General features: G+C 39.3%; 1 protein-coding gene across 4 annotated transcripts in view; it reads left to right on the plus strand.

Moving 5' to 3' along the window:
• Nucleotides 1-27,384, plus strand: part of WDSUB1 (WD repeat, sterile alpha motif and U-box domain containing 1) — a 63,335-nt gene that overhangs the window by 5,095 nt on the left and 30,856 nt on the right. For 3 of the 4 annotated variants that reach the window (XM_067549408.1, XM_067549410.1, XM_067549409.1), the window contains exons 3-8: nt 3,915-4,099; nt 15,782-15,874; nt 17,118-17,211; nt 22,005-22,038; nt 24,884-24,924; nt 25,012-25,118. In XM_067549408.1, coding sequence (XP_067405509.1) covers nt 3,915-4,099; nt 15,782-15,874; nt 17,118-17,211; nt 22,005-22,038; nt 24,884-24,924; nt 25,012-25,118 — 554 coding nt within the window. The remainder of the gene's footprint in view (nt 1-3,914; nt 4,100-15,781; nt 15,875-17,117; nt 17,212-22,004; nt 22,039-24,883; nt 24,925-25,011; nt 25,119-27,384) is intronic. The other variant, XM_067549411.1, reaches the window with a different exon arrangement.

Consider the following 27,384-nt stretch of genomic DNA (forward strand, 5'->3'; position numbering starts at 1 on the left):
GATCAGGAGTTGTCATTTATTGCATGAACATACTCCTTCAGTTGAATTGATTTATGGCAACTGAGAGTAAGGGGCACTGAGACTACAAATTGGGGCTGCATCAGATTTGATTAAGGAGGTATTCAACATTTTACATTTATTTTTAAAAATCAAAATTACTTTATCTTATACATTGGTGTATTGTCATAAGTTAGTTTCTTATTCATTTTTCATACTTTTTTTAATTGCAAAGCAGCATATGCTTTAGGAAGTATATACTTGTGTATCCCCCTTTTGTATGGTACCTGCACACTTCAGATTAAAATCTAGTTCTAAACATACATAGTATAATGGTATGATATATAGTATTACAGTTTATTACACAAGTGAAGCTGGAAAAGTTTATTTTGTAAGCAATATGTTTAAAATGCCCAGTAGTAATCTCTTTTTTCCCCTCTATCTTTTGCTTATAGAATAGTGTTCCAATTTATTTTTTGTGGATTAATGTTGTTTTTTTATCTAGGGTTCAAAGGTTATAATTAAGGTTAAAAGTTTGTCACGGTTATTTTTAGTAAAAGTCAGGGACAGGTCACGAGCAATAAACAAAAATTCAGAGAAGCCTGTGACCTATCCCTGACTTTTACTAAAAATAACTGTGACAAAATGGGGCTGACTGGCGGGGCTGAGAGCCTGAGCCCCACTGTGTGGGGTCCAGCACCCGCCACCACTACAGTTCAGAGCTGCAGGGTCCCCTAGCTGCCTGCGGCGGCTCTGAACTCCGGAGGGCCCCTGCTGGCTGACAGCTCCAGCATCGCCGCTCTGGGGCTGAAGTGGAAAATGTCACAGAGGTCTCTGGAAGTCATGGAATCTGTGACCCCCATGACATAATCTTATCCTTAGTTATAATCCTTCTCAGAGGTGAAACCCCAGATTTTTGGCCATCAAAGGATGGCTATCCCTCCTAACTACAGGTTGTATAAGGTATATATCCAAAACTCTCATAGAAGTCAACAAGAGATGTGGGGACAGGATTTGGCCTGCTTTTCAGCAGAGAATAATTATTTACAAAAATAATGATGGAAAATGGTGGTTTTTTCATTTTCATTTTCATTCATGTTTACAGTGAAATGTACTTTTTTTTAAAGATTTTTTTTTTTAGGCTTTATCCAATTTGTCCATATATATTGATAATTCAACTGTCTGGGCCAAATCTTGTAGTCTGCACTTCAGGAAAATATTTGAATTTGGAGAGGGATTGCAGTAAAAGCTTCATTTCTTCATCATCCTGTGTAGTTCTTCCTGTTTTAGCACTAAAAATGCCTGAAGGCTTAGCAAAATTTTTAGGAATGTTTATGAAGAGAAGGGAGAACATTTAATTAACATTCTGCTTTTTCTGGACGGCAAGATGAGTGAATAGCAGCTTGTGAAGGCAAAACCTGTCTTTTTAAGTTTTGTAGCTGTGTTACTGCATGCATGGATGGGCTTCCTGTTGCCTCTCATGATGCATATAAAAGACCTTGAAGAGTGGGGTTTTGTGTGTGAGTGTGTCAAGGGTTAAATTGCTTACAACTTAGAAAAATCAGGAATGTCAAATCTGATTTTGCTCAGAGGATAAGACAGAGGTCTCAGAGCATGTTTATTGTTAGCTCTGAAGGATGAAAGTGTTGAATTTTTAATAAAAGTTTACTTTATTCACAGCATTAGTCATTGAAGTTATGTGGATGTTAACAAAAACAGTTTAAAACATTATCACTAAAAATCCTTTCCCCTCTCAATTACTTTCATTCTCTTAGCATATGTGATGTCACCATTGTATTTTCTCCTGTGTTTTCCAGGCTGAATTTATAATGTAAAAAGCAGTCAGAACAATTGAAAGTCAAACAGAAAACTCCTTTGTAGGCTGCTTTTACAAATCATAAAGAAGCAAAAAAGAACAAAAGCCGCACTTCTTTGCCTTTACGGATTTAACTTTAAGGCCTGGAGGGCCAAGTGCTTTTTTGTGTGAGTTTTATTGCAGCTACTTTGTGTATGTAGTTGCATTCTCAAATTGGGCATTGGCGTGCACAGTTGAGTGCACAAAAATGCACATCGATTTCAGACCTCAGCTTTATAAAAATGGGGCCTAATATGTACTGTTAAAAATTACAAAGAAATAAAGATTATAGAAAAATAGTTGAAAATAATTTCTTCCTTTAATTACCTGCCAAATGCAAAGTCTATGGTCCTGTGTTTCTCCTGCAACATTTGATGGCATTACTAGTGTTTCAAGCAGAGTAGAAAAAAGAATGTCCCTCCCACACTGTTTTAGATGTCATTAGCTGCTGCAAGAGAATCAGAAAAACCTTAATTAAGTCTGTGTGAATGAATTATCTTTCAGTTTGTTTTCAGCACACTTAACTTCACAGTCTTGTGAAGATGCTATTAGAGTGCAAAGTAGTAGTATTCATTATTTTATTATTAAACCTCCATATCTGAAGCCCAAATGCAGTTTTCTTAAGCCATTTGATAGTCTTATTTATCAACATACTGCTGTGCTTTACTTTTAAATGCTGTGTAACTGATTTGTATCTATTGTGATGGCTACACTGCTATCCCTCAGAAAAACATAAGCATTTGCAAAGAAACAACTGTTCTCTAGATTTTGCCTGCATGAAGGAAGGGTGTCTCACTTTTAGCTGGCATTGAGGAAAATGAATGGCAAGTGTAAAGAGGGGAAAACAAAGTGTATTTCTGTTAGTATTCATGATGCTATGGTTAAGGATGTAACATGAAGAAAGTATTCCTTCCAGGTAAGATTAGCTAGCTTAGTGCAGCTCTTAGGTCTGTGTTTAGAGAAGGAAGCTCCATTTCATTTATTAATTTATTTTTGTAAAACCACAAGAGACCGCTAACTCTTGACACTTCTGACAAATTAAATTAGAACTACTATCCACAAAAGAAAACCATCAACTTCTCCACAATACAATAAACCATATAGCATACATGGAGAAAATGAATTTTGTTTCATGGGGTAGAATTGTTGCTTGTGATCCACCATTTTCCTGCTTGGAGCTTGATCTAGAGACCACTGAAGCCAATAAGAGATTTTCCATTGGGCTTTGGATCAGGCATGCCCACTGAAGGCAGCCAGTGGATGTGACACTCCATTAATTATATGTCAGCCAGTGGCCGGACATTAGAAAGACGGCACAACAAATCTGGATATACACTATAAACTCCTATTTCGTTGGAGAGAGGTTTTTTTAAAGCAAGCTGTAAAAATTTGTTCCTGGCTAAAACTTGGCATACAAAATCTCAGCCTGAAAATAAATAAATTAAAAAAAAAATCCTAACTGACTTTGTTAAAAGGTTAGAAAAGATAGAAATCAGTTCTTTCAGACAGCATTTTCTTCTTGCATTTCTGTTCAGAAATAGCCCTCATTTCCTAAACTGGAAAGTACTACTTTCTAAGACAACAACATATAATATAGATCTATGCTTGAGTTTTGGGGGGAATAAAACCCAGATCAGACAGATTGAAACTTATATAGTTTATAAATGTGATTTTCTATTTATATATATTTGATGGTTGCATGTTTGTCTTTGACTTAGTTGTAATTTGCTCAATATTCTGCACTTTGGAATGTTAAATCCATGAGGGTGGGCTTTAGCTCAGGGCTCATTTTATTATTGAATCAGTATATTGTCTTGGAGTAGCATCTCCCATTCTTGTTCTGTGGTCAGAGAGCAAATCCCTTTGCATATTTTATATATGTGCTTATTTCACATCTGTTTGCACAGTTTGTCATCTTCTGTTCTTTTTATAATGCTTTTTAAGCGCCATGTTTAGAATCAGTTCAGTTTTTCACCATTTTTCTGTATCATACTGCAGTAGAGATCAAAATTTCGGAGTATTACGTTCTCTAACCTCAGTCTTTTATTCTCTTGCTTTTCAGATCTGGGAGTGTTAAGGATGGTTCCTTGGTGGCATGTGCATTTTCTCCTAATGGAAATCTCATTGTCACTGGATCGTCATGTGGAGATTTAACCATTTGGGATGATAAAATGAGGTTCTTGTACAATGAAAAAGCACATGATCTTGGCATCACCTGCTGTGATTTTTCTTCACAGGCAGTTTCTGGTTAGTTACTATAATATTTTAAATAATTCCTTTTTCATATTATTTTTTTTTCCTCCAGCACTTGCTTTTATTCATATCCTTTTTTCATCAGTACTCAGGACTGAATAGCAACAAAAAGTGATCTTGATGTTTCAGACTACTCCCAGGGCCCATCAATTACCCTTGTGCTGGAGCTGATGATGAAGAAATGTTTTAGGAATCTAACTAGGTGGTTGTATACTTTGTAGTTGGTGTAGGACAAGCTTATTGCACACACCAGGGGTTCTTTGAATTCCTCCGTTTCCTGCACCCCCACACAAGCTCCCTGTGTGCCACTCTCCCATCCCCCTCTTTTTCAGGAATTCCCTGCAACTGGCCCCAAATTTCCTCCTGCTAGGGATTCTGTGTCCCCCTCCTCCTATGAGCAGGATCCCCCCTTCTCAACTCCCATATGAGTGGCTCCACTGTTCCCATCACCCCCTTGTGTCCTCCATTCCCATCCATGGTAGGGGCTCTGTCTGCCTTCCTTGCTTCCCAGGCCAGGGGCTGTCTTTGCCCCCATACCAGGTACTTACAGTCTGTTCCCTGTCTCGGGTTCTGTGTACTTCATTCCCTCTTCCTCCCACTCTCACCTTACCCCTTCCTGGCAGGGGCTCTGTGGATCCCCTCCACCCAGACCAGGCTCCCCTCTTTTCCTGTCCCATCGCATGGGTTTTGTGTGTTACCCCATTTCCTCATCCCCCCACAGCAGTCTCCCCTTCTCCCCCATGGCAGGGACTCTGAATCCACATGACTTCCTTTTCCCCATTTTCCTCTTCCCCATCATGCCAAGGACTCTGTCTTCCATTTCTCTCTTCCCCCAGTACTAAAGACTGTGTACCCCAAATTCCCCATTCACTTCCCTTTCGCATGCCAGTGGTTGTTTGCATGGCCCGTTCCCCCATGGCACCCTGTACATCCTCCATCCCTACTATTCTTCTTTCTGGCTGGGAGTGAAATCATTCACGGAATAACATGCTAACCTATATTGGGAGGATGAACAGATATGAGATGGCTATTGTTATGTTGGAAGGTACTAATGGGTGCCATCAACCAGTTGTTTGATCTATAGACAATTGCAGAGCTGCTTGAGGCTGTTGCGGTGCTCAAGAAGGGCTACATGTGCCTCCCATTTTGGTTTTCCATTTTCCCCCAAAATCGGTAGGGTTCAGCCATTAATGCCTAATACATTGCCTGAAATGTTGAAATTGATTGGATGGTGCATTCAAAAGATAATCATGTTACAGACAGATGGATATACTGGCAGGCAAACAGAAAAATGCCGTCAAATTGAGTGTAAAGCTCAGCCAATAAGCTGTCCAGCATTTTTATCAGTTCTTTCAATTGCTGATTATATTGTCAAGTTTAGAGTTTGAAAACTTTATAGACCCCTACTAGCTGGATAATTAAACCTGCTAGGCACAGGTATATGTAATAGTGGGGGCAGAGTTAGGTCCAAGGTCTGTTGGGAGAAGCAGGATGCTGGAATTTTGAACAGAATATTCTCCCTGAACCCACAGTGGGGATTCCCTCTTTCAGATAAGCTTCTAGTTAGCACATGTCTAATACATTTGAAGCTCCTCTGCCCTCCTGGCTGCTGGGGGAGACATGGCCCTTTCTGTGTCCTCTATCCACAGAGGTCCTGACTGAGGAGAACACTTAACTAGATGCTTAGGGTGCATTGATTTCCCATTTATTACTTTCCTGAATCAGGGCCAGAGTCTCCTGGCTGCTGTGAGGGAGGAGGATCTTTGCTACCCTTCCTGTTCCGTAAAGACTGTTTGCACTGTCAAAAGGGGGTAGTCTCTCTGCTACTCTATCCCCATCCTCCTTGCTCCATTTCAGTTTTTCTTCAAGCAGCAGAAACAGCACCTTGAAAGTAACATCGGCATAGAAATCATAGTGTAGGACTGGAAGGGACCTCGATAGGCCATCTAGTCCAGTCCCCTGCATTGAGGCAAGTATTCTTAAAAAGTCCAATGACGGAGATTCCACAACCACCTAGGTAATTTGTTCCAGTGCTTAACTACTCTTGTAGTTGTTACATTTTTCCTAATCTCTAATCTAAGTCTCCCTTTCTGCAGTTTAAAACCATTATTTCTTGTACTGTCCTCATCAGATGAGGAGAACAATTTATCACCCTCCTGTGTATAAAAATCTTTTACCTACATGAAGACTGTTATCATGTCCACCTTCAGTCTTCTCTTCTGTAGACTAAACACGTTTTTCAGTCTTTCTTCATAGGTCATGTTTTCTCAACCTTTAATCATTTTTTGCACTCCTCTGGACTTTCTCCAATTTGTCCACATCTTTCCTGACATGTGGTGCGCTGAACTGGACACCGTACTCCAGTTGAGGCTTTAGCAGTGCTGAGTAGAGGGATGAATTACTTCTCGTGTCTTGCTTACAACGCACCTGCTAATACATCCCAGAATGATGTTTGCTTTTTTCCCAATAGTATTACATTGTTGACTCATTTAGTTTGTGATCCACTATAAGCCCTGATCCTTTTCAGCACCACTCCTTCCTACGCAGTCATTTCCCATTTTGTATATATGCAATTGATTATTCCTTCCTAAGTGTAGTACTTTGCATTTGTCCTTATTGAATTTTATCCTGTTTGTTTCAGACCATTTCCATAAGATCATTTTGAATTCTAATGCCTCCTCCAAATCGCTTGCAACCCCTCCTGGCTTTGTATCATTTGCAAACTTTATAAGTGTATTCTCTATGCCATTATCCAAATCATTTATGAAGATATTGAATTGAACTGGACAGATCCCTGCGGAATCCCACACAATATGCCCTTCCAACTTGATTATGTACTGTTGATAAGTACTCTCTGAGTACCCTTTTCCAGTCAGTTGTGCACTCACTTTATAAACGTTTATATAGTACGTTCATCTAGGCTTTATTTCTCTAGTTTGTTTATGAGAAGGTCACGTGAGACAATATCAAAAGCCTTACAAAAGATGAGATATTTCACGTCTACCGCTTCCCCCCATCCACAAAGCATGTTCCCTGTTAAAGAACGATATTAGTTTGGCATAATTTGTTCTTGACAAATCCATGTTGATTGTTATTTATCACTTTACTTTCTTCTAGGTGCACTGCTGACAAATTGATTATTTAATTATTTGTTCCATTATGTACCAAAGTTAAACTGACTATTCTATAATTCCCTGGGTTGCCCTTATTCTCCTTTCTATAAATAAATACTATATTTTTCCAGTCCTCGGGTCTCTCCTGTCCTCCATGAATTTTCAGAGATAATCACTAATGGCTCAGAGATCTCTTCAGTGAGTTCTTTAAGTATTCTAGGATATGTTTTATCAAGTCCTGCCAACTTGAAGACATCCATCTTGTCTAAGTAATTCTAAATGTGTTCTTTTCCTATTTTAGCCTCAAATCTTATCCCATTTATGCTGATATTCACTGTCAGTCGTTCAGTCATTGCTAACTTTTTTGATGAAACCTGAAACAAAAAAGACATTTAACTCTTCAGCCATTACTGTATTTTCTGTTCCTGTCTTTTCTTCCTCATTAAATAATGGGCCTACCCTCTTCTTGGTTTTCTCATGCTTCTCATGTATTTGTAAAATGTTTTCTTGTTATCCATTATGTCCCTTAATCTTGTTGTTTGCCTTGGCTATCTAATTTTATCCCTATGTGCTTCTGTTGTGGTTTTTGTGGTTTTTTTTAATATTAATCCTTTGTAATTTGACCTAGTTTCCTCTCTTTATTATGACTGTTTTTTGAGTTTCAGGTTTTTAAAGATCCTCCGGTGCAGCCAGGGTGGTCTCTGACTATAGAATTGTAGGACTGGAAGGGGCCTCGAGAGGTCATCTAGTCCAGTCCCTTGCACTTAAGGCAGGACTAAGTATTTAGATGTTTGTCTAATCTGCTCTTGAAATCTCCGGTGATGCAGATTCCACAACCTCTCTAGGCAATTTATTCCAGTGCTTAACTACCCTGACAGTTAGGAAATTTTTCCTGATGTCCAATCTAAACCGACCTTGCTGCAATTTAATCCCACTGCTTCTTGTCTTATCCTCAGAGGTTAAAGAGAACAGTTCTTCTCCCTCTTCTTTGTAACAACCTTTTATGTACTTGAAAACTGTTATATATCCCTGCTTGATCTTTTCTTCAGATTAAACAAATCCAGTTTTTAAAATCTTCCCTCATAGATCATGCTTTCTAGTCCTTTAATCATTTTTGTTGCTCTTTTCTGAACTTCCTCCTGCTTGTCCACATCTTTCCTGAAATATAGCGTTCCTCCTCCCGGGTGGAGCTACTGCAGTCCTCTCCAGCTGGATTGCTTCCTGAACCTTGGAGGTCTCTATATCCATGTTTTCAATGAACTCCTCATTTTTTATGGATTCTCCTCAGCCAAGCCACCTCCTGTCACACTCCCACCTGCTTCCTGAGAGATTCTACCAGTAGACACCTCTCCCCAGGATGATCTCCTCAGCTGAGCTTTCTGTGACAGGGAAGTGCAGGCCACAGTCTCTACGAATCCACACCAGGACTTGGGCAGAGGCATCCATGGTCAGGTTCTCTGTCTGGATTTAGATGCAGGTGGAGGAGCTGGCATTGGTGAGATGGCCTTTCCAAACCATGCTACCCCCTGTTTGCTAGCTCCTCTTGATTGCTTTGTGTTGGGCTTTTAAACCCTTTTCTCCTACCTCAGTCCTGCCCTCTCTTTCTTGATAGTTTCATTGCTTTCTCCTAGGTTCTGAATAACAGCGGTGAAACTGACCAAAGTCTTGCTGTTTTCACTCTGCTGTTGCTTGGTAAAATTGTGAGCTGCAGCAGAGGCATTTGGAAATGCCTGTCTGCAGAGTCAGAGCCGAAGTGGATTAAGTCATTCTGGGGCGTGATGTGGGGTCTGCTGTGGCCCTGCTCCTTACTTGAAGTGATAGTGGTCCTCATCCCCTTCTAAGGAGAGGCAGAGGTGGCAGCAGGAAGGCTTTGCCTCATTGGTGCTTATCCCTGCAGCCAGATGCATCAGTTGGGTGGTGAAAAGGCTAAGACAACTACTGCTGCCATGCACAGATTTCTCTGCTGGGATGATGGTGGCATAATGAGTCCTATAGTTAACACCCCATTGAAATATATGGGGCCATTCAAACTTTTTAGCACTATTGGGTCAGGCTAACTACAGATTTAGGCAGACACAACTACATCTATTATGCTGTGTTCATATTTTCAAGCTTTTGTTCATAACCAAGAGGGATAGAAACTTTTAAAAAAAATTAAATCTGAGATTCTGACATAATTGCAGGAGCTGAGGCTCGGCTTGGGCCTACACTGTTCATGCCTGGATCCAGCCCTGAGAAAGACAACGCTACACTGATTTTTATTCAGTTTGTATTTGCAAGGTTATCTTTAGAATGGCAGTAGCTAGAAACTTAACTTATTTATACATGAAAATGTAATTTATACCTAAATTGATCTCTTAGATTCCTATACTTGCCAGGGAAAGCTTTGTACTTGACTTAAGCAAGTAGATTTTTCAAATCCTACCCAAACCAGGATTCATTGCATCATTTATGAAGGAAGACGATGAAGAGATGTGTGGTATAGTTGTGTGACCATTGAACAGTGGAGGTAACAGTACTTACCTAACCAGCAGAAGTCCACAAATAGAAATGAATTCAGAAGAATGACAAAGGTCTGAAGCCCTTAAATTCAAAAGTGTCTGGTAGGTTGAAAGGCTAACACAGAAGAGTGGACATTTTTATTTAGAAACAGTGATATTAAAAACTTATTTCATAAAGAGCTAGAAAACTACATAAATAACAGCCTGTTTTTGTGGGGGGCCATAGCATCAAACAGGAGCCTTAGTTTCAGTGGCAATAATTTATTAGCATGTAACCGGCCTTAATAATCTCATCGATTTTTTTATTTCAGCTTTTTTAGATCTATTTATGAAGCCACGGTCCATAGTTTTTCTGTGACCTTTCAGTGTAGTGGTAAATAAAGTTCTGTTTTGAAAGTTCACAAATATACCAGGCTCTGTTTTTGTTGAAGTATTAATTGGATTTTTTAAAAATGCCAAAGAATCATGATTCTAAAGTAAGCATGTTTGACTACCAAACAGCATTGGTTATATTTAAGGATAACATTCTACAGAAAGCTCTAACTATCACCTGCTGCAAAGAAACAGAGACAGGAGAAAGTTAAGAAAGCAGAAAGTGATCATATGCTCCTGAATGAAAGGTTTTAGTGATTTGATAATACCAAATCAATCACTGAAAGGTACGTGGGCAGTAATAAGGAGAATAATTTCCGAGTTCTCAGGGACAGCATTGAATTATTCTGGCATGATAGAGGAAGGGGACTTGATGTTTAAATAAAATCTCTGGACCTTGGTCAGGGGAAAGACTCCTAGAAAACTCAGTTATGAACAAGAATTACACCCTCAGAGAAAGGAAAGCATAGGAGCCGTGGTTTTGGAAAGAAAATATTCCAAAAAAGAGATTACTTTGTATATTTAAAAATTGTGCCACCAGCAATGCTACCTCCTGTTAGTTCTGCTCTGGAAGGGAGATATGGGCAAGAAAATGTCCATTTCCCTGCCTGAGAGTACAAATTAGTTTGTTGGCTGTTCCCAGTGGTTCAGTTTGAAAACTGATTGTAATTTTGCTTAAAAGAAATGTTATTGGCAGTTTATATTTTTTCTTAGTTTTATTTATTTTTTATTAGTAATAGTTGAAACTTTCAGTATTACTGGAAGCTTTTAAAAGGTTACAAAACCATAAAAGCAGTGCTTACCAGTATAATGAAAATAAAATATTTTTTTAAACTGAGTTTCTTCATCTTCCTAACTCAGAGCAGAACTACCCATGAAACCAAAGTTTCTGATTATTCGTTACCCATTAGGCTATTCATAAGAGATGATTCTTCTGTTTTCTTTAAATTGAATTTAATTATGGTTGATTAGAATCTAGACACTTCTTTTCCCAGAAAATATAGATTTTAATTGCTGTGGAAGAAATTAGGTTTGATATGATAAATTTAACTTCTTTTGTTATATTTGAATAATCAACTGGTTAAGTGGAAGGTGGTTTTTTCCAACACACAAACTAGTGTATAAAATATATGGTTTAATAGTCTACATTGTTGTTTAGGATGCCTACAGTTCAGTACTTCTCTTTTCTCCTCTAGAATCTTGTGGTGAATCTTTATTTTTGTTGATACAGATTTCATTTTGATTTTTTTTCTGAGTCATCTATTTCTAAGACATACATGTTATCATTACAGTTTCTTTCTTTTCATTCTGACAGTGATGCACTGTAGATGGTTTTCTTCTCATTTGGGAAAATCACTAAAAGCCATTCTTCTATTTCCATCCTGCCAAGTACATCAAATTATCTCACTTCCCTGTGGTTGTTTACTAATTGGCTTCTTAGAATTGAATCCACTTATAAATAGCTCTTGCTTCTCATCATGGTAAGGATTGTGTGGTTAACCTGCAATTGCAGAATAGAAAACTGTGTGCTTTTGCTTTTATTTACATTCAAGCATCCTAAGCTTTAAAAATCTCAGTAGTTAAAAAGGGAATACTGAAAATGAGTCTCAAAATCTACCAGAGTAACATGCTGAAAACAGATTTAGTAGCAATATTATTACTGATCTGTAAAATGAAAAGTGTGCATAATTTGTATTAACCATTCTAATTTTAACTGCTTTCTTTTTTTATAATTTATAGATGGAGAATAAAGATTTTATTTCTCTAGGGATTTGATAGAATATAGTTGGTTTTCACAATTTCTTCATACTCCAGGGAATCCCAAAGTGCTTGACAAACAAAACTTAATACCTCTTTAATAATATAAAATTGTGGGTCACTCCTTCACCTCAAGTCAGAGTTTACTACAGCTTTGTCTTCACTAGGACTATGTCTTTCTTCACTGTGTATTTTCAAAATGAGATAACTAATGTGGATTAGGTATCTCACTGTAAAGAAAACAAAAAATCACACATCTGTTTTGGCAGTGAAGACTTAATCTAGGAAAAGAGATGTGTTCTTTACACATTCACTAACTGAGGTAACTAACATGAAGTAACATCCTAGTGAAGACAAGGCAGTGTGTAGCATTAACACAAATTAGCAGGCTGAGATAAAGACCGGGGAGCCTAAAGTTTCCCTCAACTTGCTAATTTGTGTTAAAACTGAAGTGCCTTTTGTTTACTTGGACTTTAGCTTGTGTTAGCTAAGATGAGTTAAGAACACATCTTTTTCACCTAATGAAGATAAGGCATTGTCTGTGACCACCATTATGGGAAATGCAATGAGAGCACTCCTTTCTCCACATCAGCAATTGTATTTTGCACAGTTATTGGGTTTCTGACAGGGTTTCCCTGACTGGCTTTCTTGATATTAGGGGAGGGCAGAATGCTGTGCATTATGCACTGCTTTTAAAACAAACACTCTGAATACTCCTCCCCTCCTCAATAACACTACCTGCTTTAGGGTTTGATCCTTCAAGATGTGCTCTGGCCCCAATCCAGTAAAGATTTAAGCACATGCTTTGCTGGATCAAAGCTAGAGTACCTAGCACATTGCAGATTTGAGCCTTTGGATGTTAGTATGGCACAGAAGAGACAGAAACAATAATGGTTAAAATAATGGGCAGATTCCTTCCTGCGCTGTATCTCCAATCAACATGGGGGATAGAGGGAGGAGGCCTTATGAAGCCTTGTTCTGGGTTTATGATTCTCAGGGCCAGCCCTTGCCCTGACCAAATTGACAACATCTGGTGGGCAGGAATGTATTGTGCTGCTGTCACAGGATACTTAAAAGACTGCTGATGGAGCATTGCTATGGCAAAGAGGGTCGAGGTGCAAGACCAAACTGCAGCACTAAGTAGGAAATACTCCTCAACAGAGGAATTCTCTGCTGGACATTTGCAGGCCTTTTGTGTCATCTCTGTGGAGAAGAGGGGCCATAAACCAGACTGAGGATCTAACCTCAGTCCGGTTGTACCTAATATTTGGAAACAAATAATAGGCCCAAACTGCCTATGTGAAAATTTGTCTATAATTCAGGGATGTTTGGATCCAAGGCTTTGGCTCAGCCCATTGTACAAATAGATGAAAGCCGTAAAGTTCAAAACTGCATCTGAGGTTATGCACAGTTCATGGATTTTAGATCTGAGATTATGATTTGGGCCCAGTACCCTATAAATGCTTCCATTATTAAGGAAAACTAGGACAAAATTTTGCTCTGACTTACTTCCCCACATAACTCCATTGAAGTTGATTGGGCTGTACTGGATTTAATTCAGAACAGGACGTTAGCTTCGGTGTAGGTCGTGGGAATACATGTTAAGGCTGCATAGGAGAAACTTTCACCTAATTTTTCCAAGATTTAAAACAAAGCTGGGCAAAAGAATAAATTTAACTTGGTCACCTGGGCCATTTCTCTGATTTTTCTACATTCGCCACAGTCTTGTACGTACACATAGGTACCACTCCTTCATGCCTCCCCAGAGTTGAACCCAGCCATTCTCCTGGAAAATAGTATTCCTGTCTCCAGAATTTGGTCTATCATTGCATCCTTTTAACTATCCAGTTAAAGTGCCACTTTTTAATTAATATCATATGAAAATCTTAATTAAACAATGCTTACATAAGGGCAGGAGAAACCCTTTAGACTTGGAACTATTTAGAAGTTATAAACATATGCTTAAAATTTCCTACTCTTGAATATTTGGATTTTCAAAAATAATTTTTACTCCCAAAACCCACTGCATACAGATTGGTTTTGAAATGTCAAGGTTTATGACAAATTGTTTGTGAAAGATTTATACAAAATTAAAATTAATGAAAACGCAAGACATCATCTTAAATGAGGCACAAAGTTTTAGAAGACTGAAAAAACACAAGTTAAGAAAACGGTTGCCAAGGAGACATGTATTTCAACAGTCAGTAAAGGAGCGTGACTTGTTTTTAGATTTCTCAACCATTCACACTGGACTACATTCAACTTCTTCAGGAGACAAATTAACTAGCTACAGGCAGAGTTTCACCTTCAGATATAACTCCCACTTACGTTATTGAAGTTACCTATTATAACACTATTGGGGAATTTTGCCCATTATTTTTTAATGTACAGAATAGTAGTTATATACAGTATTTAAAACAAACTTGCTACCTAGCCCTCAGTCAGGGCTGATCACTTATTATTTAGGAGCAATTTTATCATACCATTACAGCTGCCTCCGAACACTTCTCAAAATCTGAGAATACTCGGAAATGGAATGCACTGATTGGCATTGCATTTTAAAAGGACAGACTTCTTTCATGTGCACTGTTTTAATTGTCTTTTATCTGTAATAACTGGACCAGCATTTCTCAAACTATGGTACTGGGTTGCAGTCAGGTGGTAGATGGGTTCATTTATTAGACCAGTGTTTCTCAATTGGTGTTCCATGGAACCCTGGGGTTCCACGGGAACCTTGTTAGGGTTCTGCGAGCAGCTGTTCTCCGCGCCGCCGATCAGCTGTTCCCTGCGCCGCTGTTCTCCACGCCGCCCAAAAAGGGAAGATGTCCCGGATTTTTCGGCGGAGGGTATGGAGTATAAGTGTAATTTAACTGAGAAACGACCTAGTTGTTTGTGTTCCACAATTATTCATAGAGTTCAAAAGGGTTCCGTGGCCAAATTTAATTGAGAAACACTGTATTAGACAATGAACCCTTTTAAACTAAACTGATTATACTTATGAAAATATGTCAAGTACTCTTGAATTTTACATATATACATTAGGTTTTAAAGTTTGAGAACTGCTGAACTGGAAAGAACAGTCATACGTCCATATTTAAAGGCTCTCTCACTTCTCCCAACACAAAAAAAGAAACAACCTTTATTATCCATTTTAATCAACCCATCTTCAAATAGTCAACAATTTGAGTAGGAAGAGGAAGGAAAAAAGGAAAACTAGGGAAAACAAACTGGCAACTTTATGTACAGAGTATGTTTTGAAAACAAAAAAAAGCCCCACAGTTATTTTGTATTGCGAGGCTTATCACAAAATTGTATCATCACAGTAAATTGGTGTCACCAGAATCTATTTCTAGATCTTGATCTTCCATATACTTCACCTTTTTCAAATAAAGCATAACCTTGCTAATTTGTACTAATGACTGGTAGGCCCTTTGTGAATTACTGCAGTTGGTGAATAAGCACACAATAAAAAATGCAAGGATCTGTTTAATGGTTTTACCTTCTTTGTATTTACTGTACATTTAATTTGAAAATTGAAATTCTTGTCTGAAAGGACCATGCTCTCCATTGTCCCCTTGTTATATGGTATCCTTTTTAGGTAGACATTTTACTTCAATTATCATAGAAGTGTAGGACTGGAAGGGAATTCAGCAGGCCATCTAGTCCAGTCCCTTAATTTCTCTGATGTATGATTTATCTTAATCTTTATCTATCTCATTCTTGTTGTCACAGTTGCTCAGTTTTGGGTTTCTTCCACCTATACTATTCATGAAAAACATTTTAATATGATATCTGCTATTTAATTTATGATTTTGCAGTTATTTTATCAACACTTTAAAATGGTATTAGAAATACAGAAGCTAATTTTCAAATTGAAGTATTAAAATATTTCAGTGCGTCTGATCCGTGTTGAAACATATTCATTTTATCAGATGGAGAACAAGAATCCAGATACTTCCGAATGGCATCTTGTGGTCAGGATAACCAGATCAAGCTTTGGCTTATTTCATTTACTGATTTCTTAGGTATGTATGGCAATAATTTTCTTTTTATTCAAAATTAAAACTATTTAGTTACAGTTTAGTGCTAATAAGCTCATATAGCTCAAGATTATAGGTTCAAAGTTAGGGAGACTAATCACATGCTTAAAGTTAAGCTCCTGCTTAAGTGCTTTGCTAGAGCAAAGTCAGAGGGCTCAGCACTGTGCGGGATCAAGACTTGTTTAACTTCTTTATTTATAAAAGTTTTTAACTGATTAAGTTACAGTATGTTACAAATCCACATAAAAGCTGATACATTATTATGTTGCACACTTTATTATACAAGAGTAAATTTTTTATTTGTTGGAAACCAACAGTAATTTGGTTGAGTGTACAACTGTTAAAAGGTGCGGGGCTGACCTGCTGGAGACCAGAGTCTTCTCTAATCCTTCCCAAAGAGGTACAATGCAAACACTAATGGTATTCATTACCCCACCATCTTTTCAATGTGCCTCAGTCCTGAACTAAAGTTGATCCATAGCTAGGAATGAAAGTAGTTCAATCTTCATACTCATTTTCCCAATAAATCCTTGACCTCTGCTAAAACTGCAACAAATATATGTGGTCTGGGAGGCAGCTTTGTGATTTAGATACTGTCCAGTAGAAACTGGACTCAGAGTTCTAAAACCATTTTAAATAAGAAGAAAAAAACCTCCTCTCTCTCTTCTTTGTATGTGTTCTGTACATATGTGGGCTTATGTGTAGATACTTAATTGTATAAAAATATAATTATATATTCCATAAGAAAATCTATTTTAAAATAATGTTAAGATTTCAAAGTAAAGCAGGCAGAAGTGAGGAAATACTAAAGTTAGTTGCCTATGCAATCCTAATGACCCTGTAATGTGCGTGCATTATGGTATGAGGCCTGATCCATGAACTTGCTTTGGTGGCATAAAACAGCCACAGAGCCAGTTTAACTCGGAATTCTCAGGCAGAGTAGAGCCATAGTAACAGCTCTTGTGTCATCCCTTCTTTCACACTGTGGCACAAGAGGCCTGGCCAAAGAACAGAGGGTGTGCTACTACGTCCCCGTGATTCCTGCTGTCTTTTTATGCTGTTGACAGCCTGGCCTCACAGTTGCACTATATCAAGCTCTCAGGTTTTCAATCCTTTTAAAATAATAAATCAAAATATTTTTAAGGAATTTCAAGGAAATTTTCAAGGAAAATGATTGGTTAAAAAGTTTAGTAAAATGATGTTCAACTTTTTGCTAATTGTGTTGTAGGTTGTGAATTAAAATGTGAATACACGTTGAGTGGACATTCCGCCCCAGTTCTGGCTTGTGCTTTTTCTTATGATGGGAAGATGTTAGTCTCAGGGTAAGCAGTTTCACTTAATTTTAGTTGTTTAAATTTTATAGTAGATGGCTATGCTTAGTTATACATTTATCTCCCTCTTCTGAAGTGGAAATTGAGTTTTTGTTTTTAAGCACCAAAGTGTTTCTTAGACAAAGTCTCACTTAATTAAAAAATTACTAAGGAATAGGGTGAGAGTGTTTGAAGGGGGAGAGAACTCAATTTCAGTTTTGGTATATGAAAAGCTTTTCTGGACACTTATCTACACTTTTACATGAAGATAATATAAACAGTGGCCTAGAACTTTTTTTAAAAATCACTGTTTTAAAATGTTTCCTTTGTAAAATGTATATTTGTACACATATATACAGAGTTTGAAAATGATATATGTATTATAATGATACTCTAGAATCTGGTGGAATAAGATGTATAACATTTAACTACCCAAAGGAGTTCACTTTCTTTTTTGGAGGGAGGATGGAGGGAAAACCCTACAAAGTGTTTTTCTAATGTCAGATTTCTGTACTTTTCCAAGAATTACCCACAATATTTGTGGGCACATCACAAAAACTTAAGTTTACTATATATATACATGTACAAATCCACAGTTTGCATGTACAAATGCTAGTGTTTTGTGCATAAATCATAGAATCACAGAAGATTAGGATTGGGAGGGACCTCAGGAGGTCATCTAGTCCAACTCCCTGCTCACAGTAGGACCAACCCCAACTAAATCATTGCAGTCAGGGCTTTGTCAAGCCAGGTCTTATGAACCTCTAAGGATGGAGATTCCACCACCTCCCCAGGTAACTCATTCCAGTGCTTCACTACCCTTCTAGTGAAAAAGCTTTTCCTAATATGCAACCTAGACCTCCCCACTACAACTTGAGAGAGACCATTGCTCCTAGTTTTGTCATCTACTACCATTGAGGACAGCCTAGCTCCATCCTTCCTGGAACCCCCTTTCAGGTAGTTAAAGATTGCTATCAAATCCCCCCTCATTCTTCTCTTCTGCAGACTAAACAAGCCCAGTTCCCTCATCCCCTCCACATAAGTCATATGCTTCAGCCCCCTAATCATTTTTGTTGCCCTCCTCTGGACTCTTTCCAATTTGTCCACATCCTTTCTGTGTCCAAAACTGGACACAATACACCAAATGTGGCATCACCAGCTCTGAATAGAGGGGAATAATCACTTCAGTCGATCTCATAGACTCTAAGGGCAGAAGGGACCAGTATGCTCATCTAGTCTGACTTCCTGCACAATGCAGGCCACAGAACCTCACCCACCCACTCCTGTAATAAACCTCTAACCTATGACTGAGTTATTAAAATCTTCAAATCATGGTTTAAAGACTTTAAATCCACCAGCAAGTGAACCGTCCCCATGCTACAAAGGAAGGCAAAAAATCCCCAGAGCCTTTGCCAAACTCCCCTGGGGGAAGATTCCTTTCTGACCCCAAATATGGACATCAGTTAAACCCTGAGTATGTGGGCAAGACTCACCAGTCATACACCCAAGAAAGAATTCTCTATAATAACTCAGAACCCACGCCATCAAACGTCCCATCACAGGCCATTGACATATCTACCATCAGTAATCCAAGATCAGTCAATTGCCAAACTAGGCTGTCCCATCATACCATCCCCTCCATAAATTTATCAAGCTCAGTTTTGAAGCCAGCTAGGTTTTTTGCCCCTGCTGCTCCCATTGAAAGGCTATGCTCCTACTAATGCAGCCCAATATGCCATTAGCCTTCTTGGCAACAAGGGCAAATTGTTGACTCATATCCAACTTCTTGTCCACTGTAACCCCCAGATCCTTTTCTGCAGAACTGCTGCCCAGCCAGTCAGTCTCCAGTCTGTAGCAGTGAATGGGATTCTTCCATCCTAAATGCAGGTCTCTGCACTTGTCCTTGTTCAATCTCATCAGATATTTTTCGGCCCAATCCTCCAATTTGTCTAGGTCAGCGGTTCTCAACCTTTTTTTCCCCGAGTACTACTCGGGGAAAAAAGGTGTGGGGGGGGACTTTTGGCGGCAGCAGGGTTACATGGGGGGAACAATGCCCTCTGCCGAAACCCTGCTGCCGTTTGCCCCTTTTCGGCGGCAGGGTTTCGTGGGGGTGGGAGGGTGGGGGGGACGACTTTCGGCGGCGCGGTACGGCTCACGTACCACCCAGCCTTCTTCGAAGTACCACTGGTTGAGAACCGCTGGTCTAGGTCACTCTGTATCCTATCTCTACCCTCCAGCGTATCTACCACTCCCCCATCTTAATGTCATCTGCAAACTTGCTGAGGGTGCAATCTACACCATCCTCCAGATCATTAATGAAGATGTTGAACAAAACCAGCCTCACTACCAACCCATGGGTTACTCTGCTTGTTACCTGCTGCCAACTAGATATCAAGCTGTTGATCACTACCTGTTGAGCCCAAGGATCTAGCCAGCTTTCTATCCATCTTACAGTCCATTCATCCAACCAACCCATACTTCCTTAACTTGCTGGTAAGAATAGCGTGGGAGACCGTATCAAAAGCTTTGCTAAAGTCAAGCTATATCATGTCCACCGCTTTCCCCACATCCACAGAGCCAGTCATCTCATCATAAAAGGCAATCAGGTTGGTCAGGCATGACTTGCCCTTGGTGAATCCATGCTGACTGTTCCTGTCTTCCAAGTGCCTCAAAATGGATTCCTTGAGATCTCCTCTATGATTTTTCAGGAGACTGAGATGAGGCTGACCTGTCTGTAATTCCCTATTTCCTCCTTCTCTTTTTTGAAGGTGGGCACTATATTTTTTTTTTCCAATCATCCAGCATCTCCCACAATCACCACGAGTTTTCAGAGATAATGGCCAATGGCTCTGCAATCACATCAGCCAACTGTCTCAGCACCCTTGGATGCATTGCATCTGGCCCCATGGACTTATGCATGTCCAGCCTTTCTAAATAGTCCTGAACCTGTTCTTTGAGCACTGAGGGCTGCTCACTTCCTCCCCCATTCTGTGCTGCTCAGTGCAGTGAAGACAAAAGCAAAAAAAACATTGAGTACTTCAGGTTTTTCCACATCATCTGTCACTAGGTTGCCTCCCCCATTCTGTAATGGGGACATACTTTCCCTGACCTTCTTGTTGCTAATATACCTATAGAATATAGGTATCCTTGTTATCTTTCAAGTCCCTTTCTAGCTGCAATTCCAGTTGTGTTTTGGCCTTCCGGATTTCACTTCTGCATGTTCAAATAGTATTTTTATTACTCCTCCCTAGTCATCTGTCCAAGAAATACAGTTTTTTAATTGTAAAGAGATGTGCTTATCAATATTTCAGGCATATTTTTGATGCCATATGAATATTGGCAACACTACTTAAGATATACCTACTGTTTAAAAGAATATTTTATAAATATATTCATCTTAATATGTTAGTGGAGGGTGGATTCGTCTGGTATTTAAGGAATGTTCCCTTATTTACATGAACGTCTTATTATTGATATTAGTTTTTTTGTATCTGAGGCAAAATTCAAACTGCCCTCCATATTCTTTCTATAATAGCACAGGAAACAGATGGAAACTTCCATTCCATGTCAACAATGGATAAAAACTTCACCAGTTATGGGGAGTTATTTTGTGGCAGTGACTTCTCTGTTATCTTGTATGATTTGCAAGGCAGTACACACAAGCTTAAGTTTTAATGCTGTTGTGATAAGTGCTATGCATTGAAGTAACAGAACAATTCTCTCAGGATTACATAGGACTCCTGTACCGTGTTTCAGATGAGAAAACCTTTCAGTAATATTTTCATCAGAAATTAGCAATAAATCCCAGATTGGTGTTGAAGTCTCTTGAAAATGGACTCTGGCTACCCAGAGTATCACTTCAGTGTTTTTAAGTACTATATATAGGACTATAATTTAAGATTATGCTTTCCTCTCACTACTGAACATGGACATTTGTATGTTTAAGTCCCCGTAAGTCTTAATGGGAGCCCTGCATGCAAAATCGCATTAAAATGAGGTTATATTTGTGAAATGTACATGTCATTTTAAATAAAATAATGCTGGCCCTAGTGATAACTATTAATACTGTGCATTAAGATAGGATGCTAGCCAAAGTCTATTTCAGTTAGGTATAAAAATCCAATCTCTGGTAACATCAGTATTGTATAAAGGCATGAGGGTGGGAGAGAAAACAGTTATGGATAGTTTTACAAGAAAGGACAGTTACTTATTTCTTGTGAACTGTCAAAGTAGCAACTTGAAATAACCAGTCCAACAATACTTGTCATACACCCTTTTAATTTCCATTCTATTAACAAAAAATTCTAAACTAAGAAAATGACCTCTTTTTGGTGGGGGGGAAAAAAGAATGTAGTAGATTAACCAGTAATTAAAGTTATAACATAAATCCCAGAAGATGATAACTTTCTTTGTCATTTTCCTTTGTGGTGGGTTTTTGTTTGTTGTTTATTTTGTTTTGGGGAGCCAAAGATTCTTTTAATTTTCTTTTTTGTTATTTTCTTTTTGGATCACACATATGGGAGGGGACTAGGTAGGCCCATGGATTTATGTATTGCAGAGATACACTGCCTCAGAAACCTATTGGAGAGAGAGGAGCTTCAGCCACTGCTCTTCTCTCTTGTTGTACCTCAAGCTGCTCTACAGATGCTCGAGCCCTACCTCTAGATTTCAGTGGAGAGGATTGCTAGGTCTAACATCTGCATTATTGCTGCTAGCAAATCTTGTTTGTTCTGGCTTTCCTTATTACACAGTTTGTTTTCTCATCTCTTTCTATGCCATCATTTAATTTAATGTGTTTTTTAAAGGTCTGTGGACAAATCCATCATAATATATGAAACTGTAAGTACTGCATAATTCAAGATTGTTTACTGAACTTTTTTTTTCATTTGATATCCCTTCTTCACCTGAAATGTTGTCTTCTCAAGATAGAAAAATAGGAAATATGATCTGACATCGTCAGTGTTTATTTTTTGGAGTGGGAGAGGGAAAGAACTCATGCATGTCAAAATCCAGAGAATCAATCTCAATCTCTCTCTCTCTCATGCACACATGCACGCACCTGTACCACCTTTGTTTACACTTGATTCTTTTCCTATCTTGGTACTGTACAACAGAATCACATCACTGCATGTGCAGATCTGTACATATACAAGTGGATGAAATTTGTAAGTCTTATGTGTTGTCGTATCATTGACATAGGAAAAATAGTTAGAATTTTCCTATATCAGTAATAGTGGTGTTAGAAATCCTTTAGTACTGTATATTATATATACAAACATGGGCAATTCAAGGGGAATGGTAAAGAAATAACATTCTTTAATATTATATCCCTTTTTACATCTTCTTGCTTGACAGTAGAAATAACACTATTGCAAACTATGGTAAAGCCTTCCTAATTCATCTGTATATAGTACTTAACTTTTGTCTTTTACAATATTAAAATTACTATCTTGCTGAGGGTGAAGGATGAATATTTTACCTATGTAGTTAGGGTAGTACAACTTTGGTGTGTAGTCAGTGCCTAAGATCAAATGTGTTTAGGAATTCTTGTCTCATACAAGTGTAATTGTCCCTTACCTATTCAAATGCCAATTTTTCTGAAGTGCCCACCCAGGCCTGAAACAATGAGACCTCATCAGAATATGGGCAAGGTGATACCAAGGAAAGATATTGGGACCAAATTGTGCCCTGTCTCCTTACCAGTGTAAATTCACAAATCAGTGAGGTTACTCTGGATTTACAATGGTGTAACTGAAAGCATAATCTGAGCCTGAACTTTCTGGGAAGTACAAGATATAGGAGAGGTGTTTCTTATTCTGTGGACAAATCAGCTGTTTTATGCCTTTTCGCCGACTCTGGTGGTCCACAGGGTGCTGATGAAGATCAGGTGATCCTGATAGCCCCAGCTTGGCACCAGCAGCGTTGGTGTATCAAGGCATGCTATGACCTCGCGAAAGTACCAGCACCTGCGTTAACAATCCATTCCATGAGATCGCAGGCATCCTCTGCAGCTTTTCTGGCGCAGGTGCCAATCCAAGGCATTTGCAGAGCGGCAATGTGGACGTTGATCCACACCTTTGCGATGCGTTATGCGATTACTCAGCAGGCTAGGGACAATGCAGCATTTGGAAGAGTGTCCTGCAGTCTATGGGAGTTTGCGTTCCGACCCCTCCTCCTATGGTATGGCTTGGGAATCATCTAGTTTGGAATCGACATGAGCAAGCACTCGAAGAAAAGATGGTTACTAACCTTCTGTAACTGTTGTTCTTCGAGATGTATTGCTCATGTCCATTCCAAAACCCACCCACCTTCCCCATTGTTGGAATTGTCTGGGAAGAAGGAGCTGAGGAGGGAAAGGTTGGCAGGGCCCTACATAGAGTGCCATGGAAGCACGACTCCAGGGGACTCCACAGCTGACCCTGTGGGTACCTTGAGGGAAAACTTTTCGGCAGACTGTGCACGCAGTGCACTAATACCTAGTTTGGAATGGACATGAGCAACACATCTCGAAGAACAACAGTTCCAGAAAGTTAGTAACCATCTTATTTGTTCCAGTGTTCTGTTTAGTTCTATAATATTAATCTGGAGATCATTTTCAGCTAAATTATGAGATTTAAATAAGAGGTGAATACCACTAGCACAACTATAGAATATTTTGCTTTTTTCATATTCTCAGAATATTCTGAATTTCTGGAAACATAGTTAAGAAGCATAAGGGAAAAGAGACTCTAAACCTTCTGCATCCAAAAATGAGACAATAACAAACTGAGAGATACAGGAAAAATGTAATGCAATGGAAAGTTTAATACTGAATATGACAGGAAGAAATTATTTGACGGAATATTTTTGTAACCTTGGGTTCTTGTTTAAACATTAGGAAGAGAAAAAATTCTGATATGTTTTATAGTAATAACAGTGAAAGAAGAATAGGTCTGCATGGGATGGAGGTAAATTTCAGTCTAACAAAAGGGACGTATCCCTCATGAGGGACAGTTCAGAAGTATGAGAGAAAAACAGAAAAGTTGATAGGTCAATTAGAATAACTTGTTCTTGGTTTTTAAATTCCGACAATGTCTGTCAAAGGAATTGTGCTACACTAGAGAGATACTTTTAAACATAATTATTTAAAGGATTGGAATCCTTAAGATTTGTTTTTGTGAGTGGCAGCATCTAGTGGCCACATATGCAAACCACAAGTTTGTAATCCTTGTGATGCTACATATCCTGTTTTTTTTGTTTTATTTGAAGGTTGCACCCTACATTCTATTTGAGTTTCAGTTATCACTTCACTCTGATACGTTCTTAATCTGAGTATTTTGGAAGAAATTTTTTTTTATCCAGATGAGTAATCAGTCCATATAGAATTTTCGAAATGTCAGTTGAATATATTACATTTCAGTCTGCCAAATACATTGAAGGATAGCTGTGTTCTACTGAATTGAACATAGGGATGCAAGTCAGGAGATTTGAGTTCTATTCTCAGGTCTGATGCTGACTTGCTATGTGACCTTGGCAAGTTTTTTCCCTCTTTGTGCCTCAGTTATACCATCTGCAGAATTGAAATAATTATGCTTCCCCACCTTTGTAAAGTGCTTTGAATTAAAAATTGCTATATAAATATAAATGATTAACTATGATTGTTATTTCTGTTTGACCTAACAAATGCAATACTTTGTGTTTGCAGAAAACTGGGAGCATCCTGCACACTTTAACTCAACATAACAGGTGTGAAATCAGCATATTCCTATATTAACCAAGGAAAATGATTTAATGTGTGATTTTAAATTTCATCTGAATTGCTTTTGTTACTAGATATGTTACAACTTGTGCCTTTGCACCGGATAGTCCATTACTTGCAACAGGTTCAATGGATAAAACTGTAAACATCTGGCAATTTGATCCAAAGCAACATTATGTAGGTAAGTATATGCATTTTTTTAACCCATTCTTTTTATACATCAGGTATAGTTGTACACCTATTAGGAAATGCTACAAACTGTTTTACCCTAATTATATGCTCAATGTATAATATTAAATAGTACAGGCCCAACATTTAACCTTCCTTAAAATAGTAAATAACAATTGGGAAATGACCTGTATATTGGAAAGAAAAGTAGGAAAGAAGAACTCTTTTAAATGTACCACTCCTTCTCTGAGGAAATTTTAGACCTAAACAAAAGGAATATTTTCTCTTACAACGGCACAGGCGGCACCTACTAAAACACACCACAAGAAACATAGTCAGAGGCACAAGGGCAGATTCCTGAAAGGGACCACCTCTAAGTGCCATTCTCGCCCCGAGCCAAGATCAGCTGGGTGAGAAATCACGTGCATATTCAGCGGCTCCTGCGCTCAAATGGACAAAGACAGATAAAAAGTCTAAACATCTAGACAAGCCCATAACTCCAACTGCTATTGGAGTTCCCCCAGAACACAGTTGACCACCAACCCCACTGGAACCGCTACATCAGCTGCAGGTGCTGCACACACCAAGCTACCTTTGGTCTCCCACAGCAGGACTCCTACTGCCGTTGAATGGTCCCTCGCACCTTTGTCATGGTGGCGTAACCCATCCAGGGTTATGGTGGGCATTCACTTCCACCAGCCCAGTCCAGACGCTACCCTGATGATGGATGTCTTGCTTGTGGGCTCGGGCGCCCACATGCAGGGCCACGCAGCACAAGGACTGTGGTCCCCCAGAGAGGCATGGATAAATATCAATGGAAATGCAATACATATCCTGGAAATGAGGGTGATCCTACATGCATGTCACAAGTTTCTCCCCCTGTTCCAGGGTAAACATATTCAATTCCTTACAGACAACATGACAACAGTATTTTATGTGAACAAATGGGAGAGCCAGATCCCTATCCCTTTGTCAAGAAGCAGTCCGACTATGGAACTGATGACTGCAACACATTATAGGCAACACACTTGTCTGGTATAAATAATGTCCTGACAGATGTGCTGAGCCGCAACTTCCATTACCATTGTGAGTGGGAACTTCACGACCGCACATTTTGAAACATCTTTCCATGCTGGGGTACTCCCAGATGGGACCCTTTGCCACAACCAAAACCAACAAAATTCCCCTTTTCTGCTCCAGGGAGGACGTTAGGACGAGGCTCACAAGGAGATGCCTTCCTCTTCCTATGGACACCAGGCATTCAGTATTCCTTTCCACCCATTCTGCTCATCCCACAAGTACTCCACAAGATGAAACGGGACCAGGCACCTCATACTCACAGCCCCATCCTGGCCCCACCAGTATTGGTTCTCAGACCTCCTTCACCTCTTAACCCATCTTCCAATCCCTTTTCCTCCCGTACCGAACCTACTTGCTCAACAACAAGGCCACATCCAACATCCCAATCCACAACCGCATCACCTCACAGCCTGGTATTTGGATGGGGCTCACAAGTAGACAATGCGTGCTCCTCCCTGATACAAGATGTACTCACATATAGTCGATGTCTTGTGACTAGAGCTTGCTATCAAGCCAAATGGTGGTGATTTACCGATGGGCTTCTGATAATCATCACTCATTACTGAATATTTCTGGGCCGTCTGTCCTCAACTACCTTCTCCACCTTTGATTATCAGGCCTTGCCCGTTCCTCCATAAGAGTCTATCTGGCAGCTGTTAACACATTCCTCCCATCAGCCGATGGATTCTCCATATTTAGTCACCCAACCTCCATGAGATTCCTACAGGGTCTACTAAACTCATTGCCAATTGTCAGGAACCCCACCCCGGTCTGGGACCTCAATCTTACAAAACCACCCTTTGAACCCCTATCCTCCTGCTCCCTTACCTACCTATCCATGAAAATAATCTTCCTAGTGGTCATCACCTCAGCCCGATGGGTCAGCAAACTAGCGGCTATGATGGCAGACCCCTTCCTTTACAGTATTCCACAAAGAAAAAGTCTCTCTAACTTCACCTAAAGTTTCTTCCCAAGGTGGCCTCACTGTTCCACCTCAGTCAGGTCATTCACCTTCCTGTCTTTTACCCCAAGCCACACTCTTCTAACAGAGACTCCCTCGATGTCCAGCGTACACTGGCCTTCTTTCTCTACCATACACATCCTTTCTGAACCTCACCGAGATTCTTTGTCACAATAGCGGAATGTTGCAAAGGGTGCACTCTGTCTTCCCAACGTATCTCTAACTGGATCGTTCGTTG

The sequence above is a fragment of the Emydura macquarii genome, unplaced genomic scaffold (genome assembly GCF_026122565.2).
Source record: "Emydura macquarii macquarii isolate MOO-44397 ecotype Brisbane River unplaced genomic scaffold, CSIRO-AGI_Emac_v2 contig_1253, whole genome shotgun sequence".
Lineage (NCBI taxonomy): Eukaryota > Metazoa > Chordata > Testudines > Chelidae > Emydura > Emydura macquarii.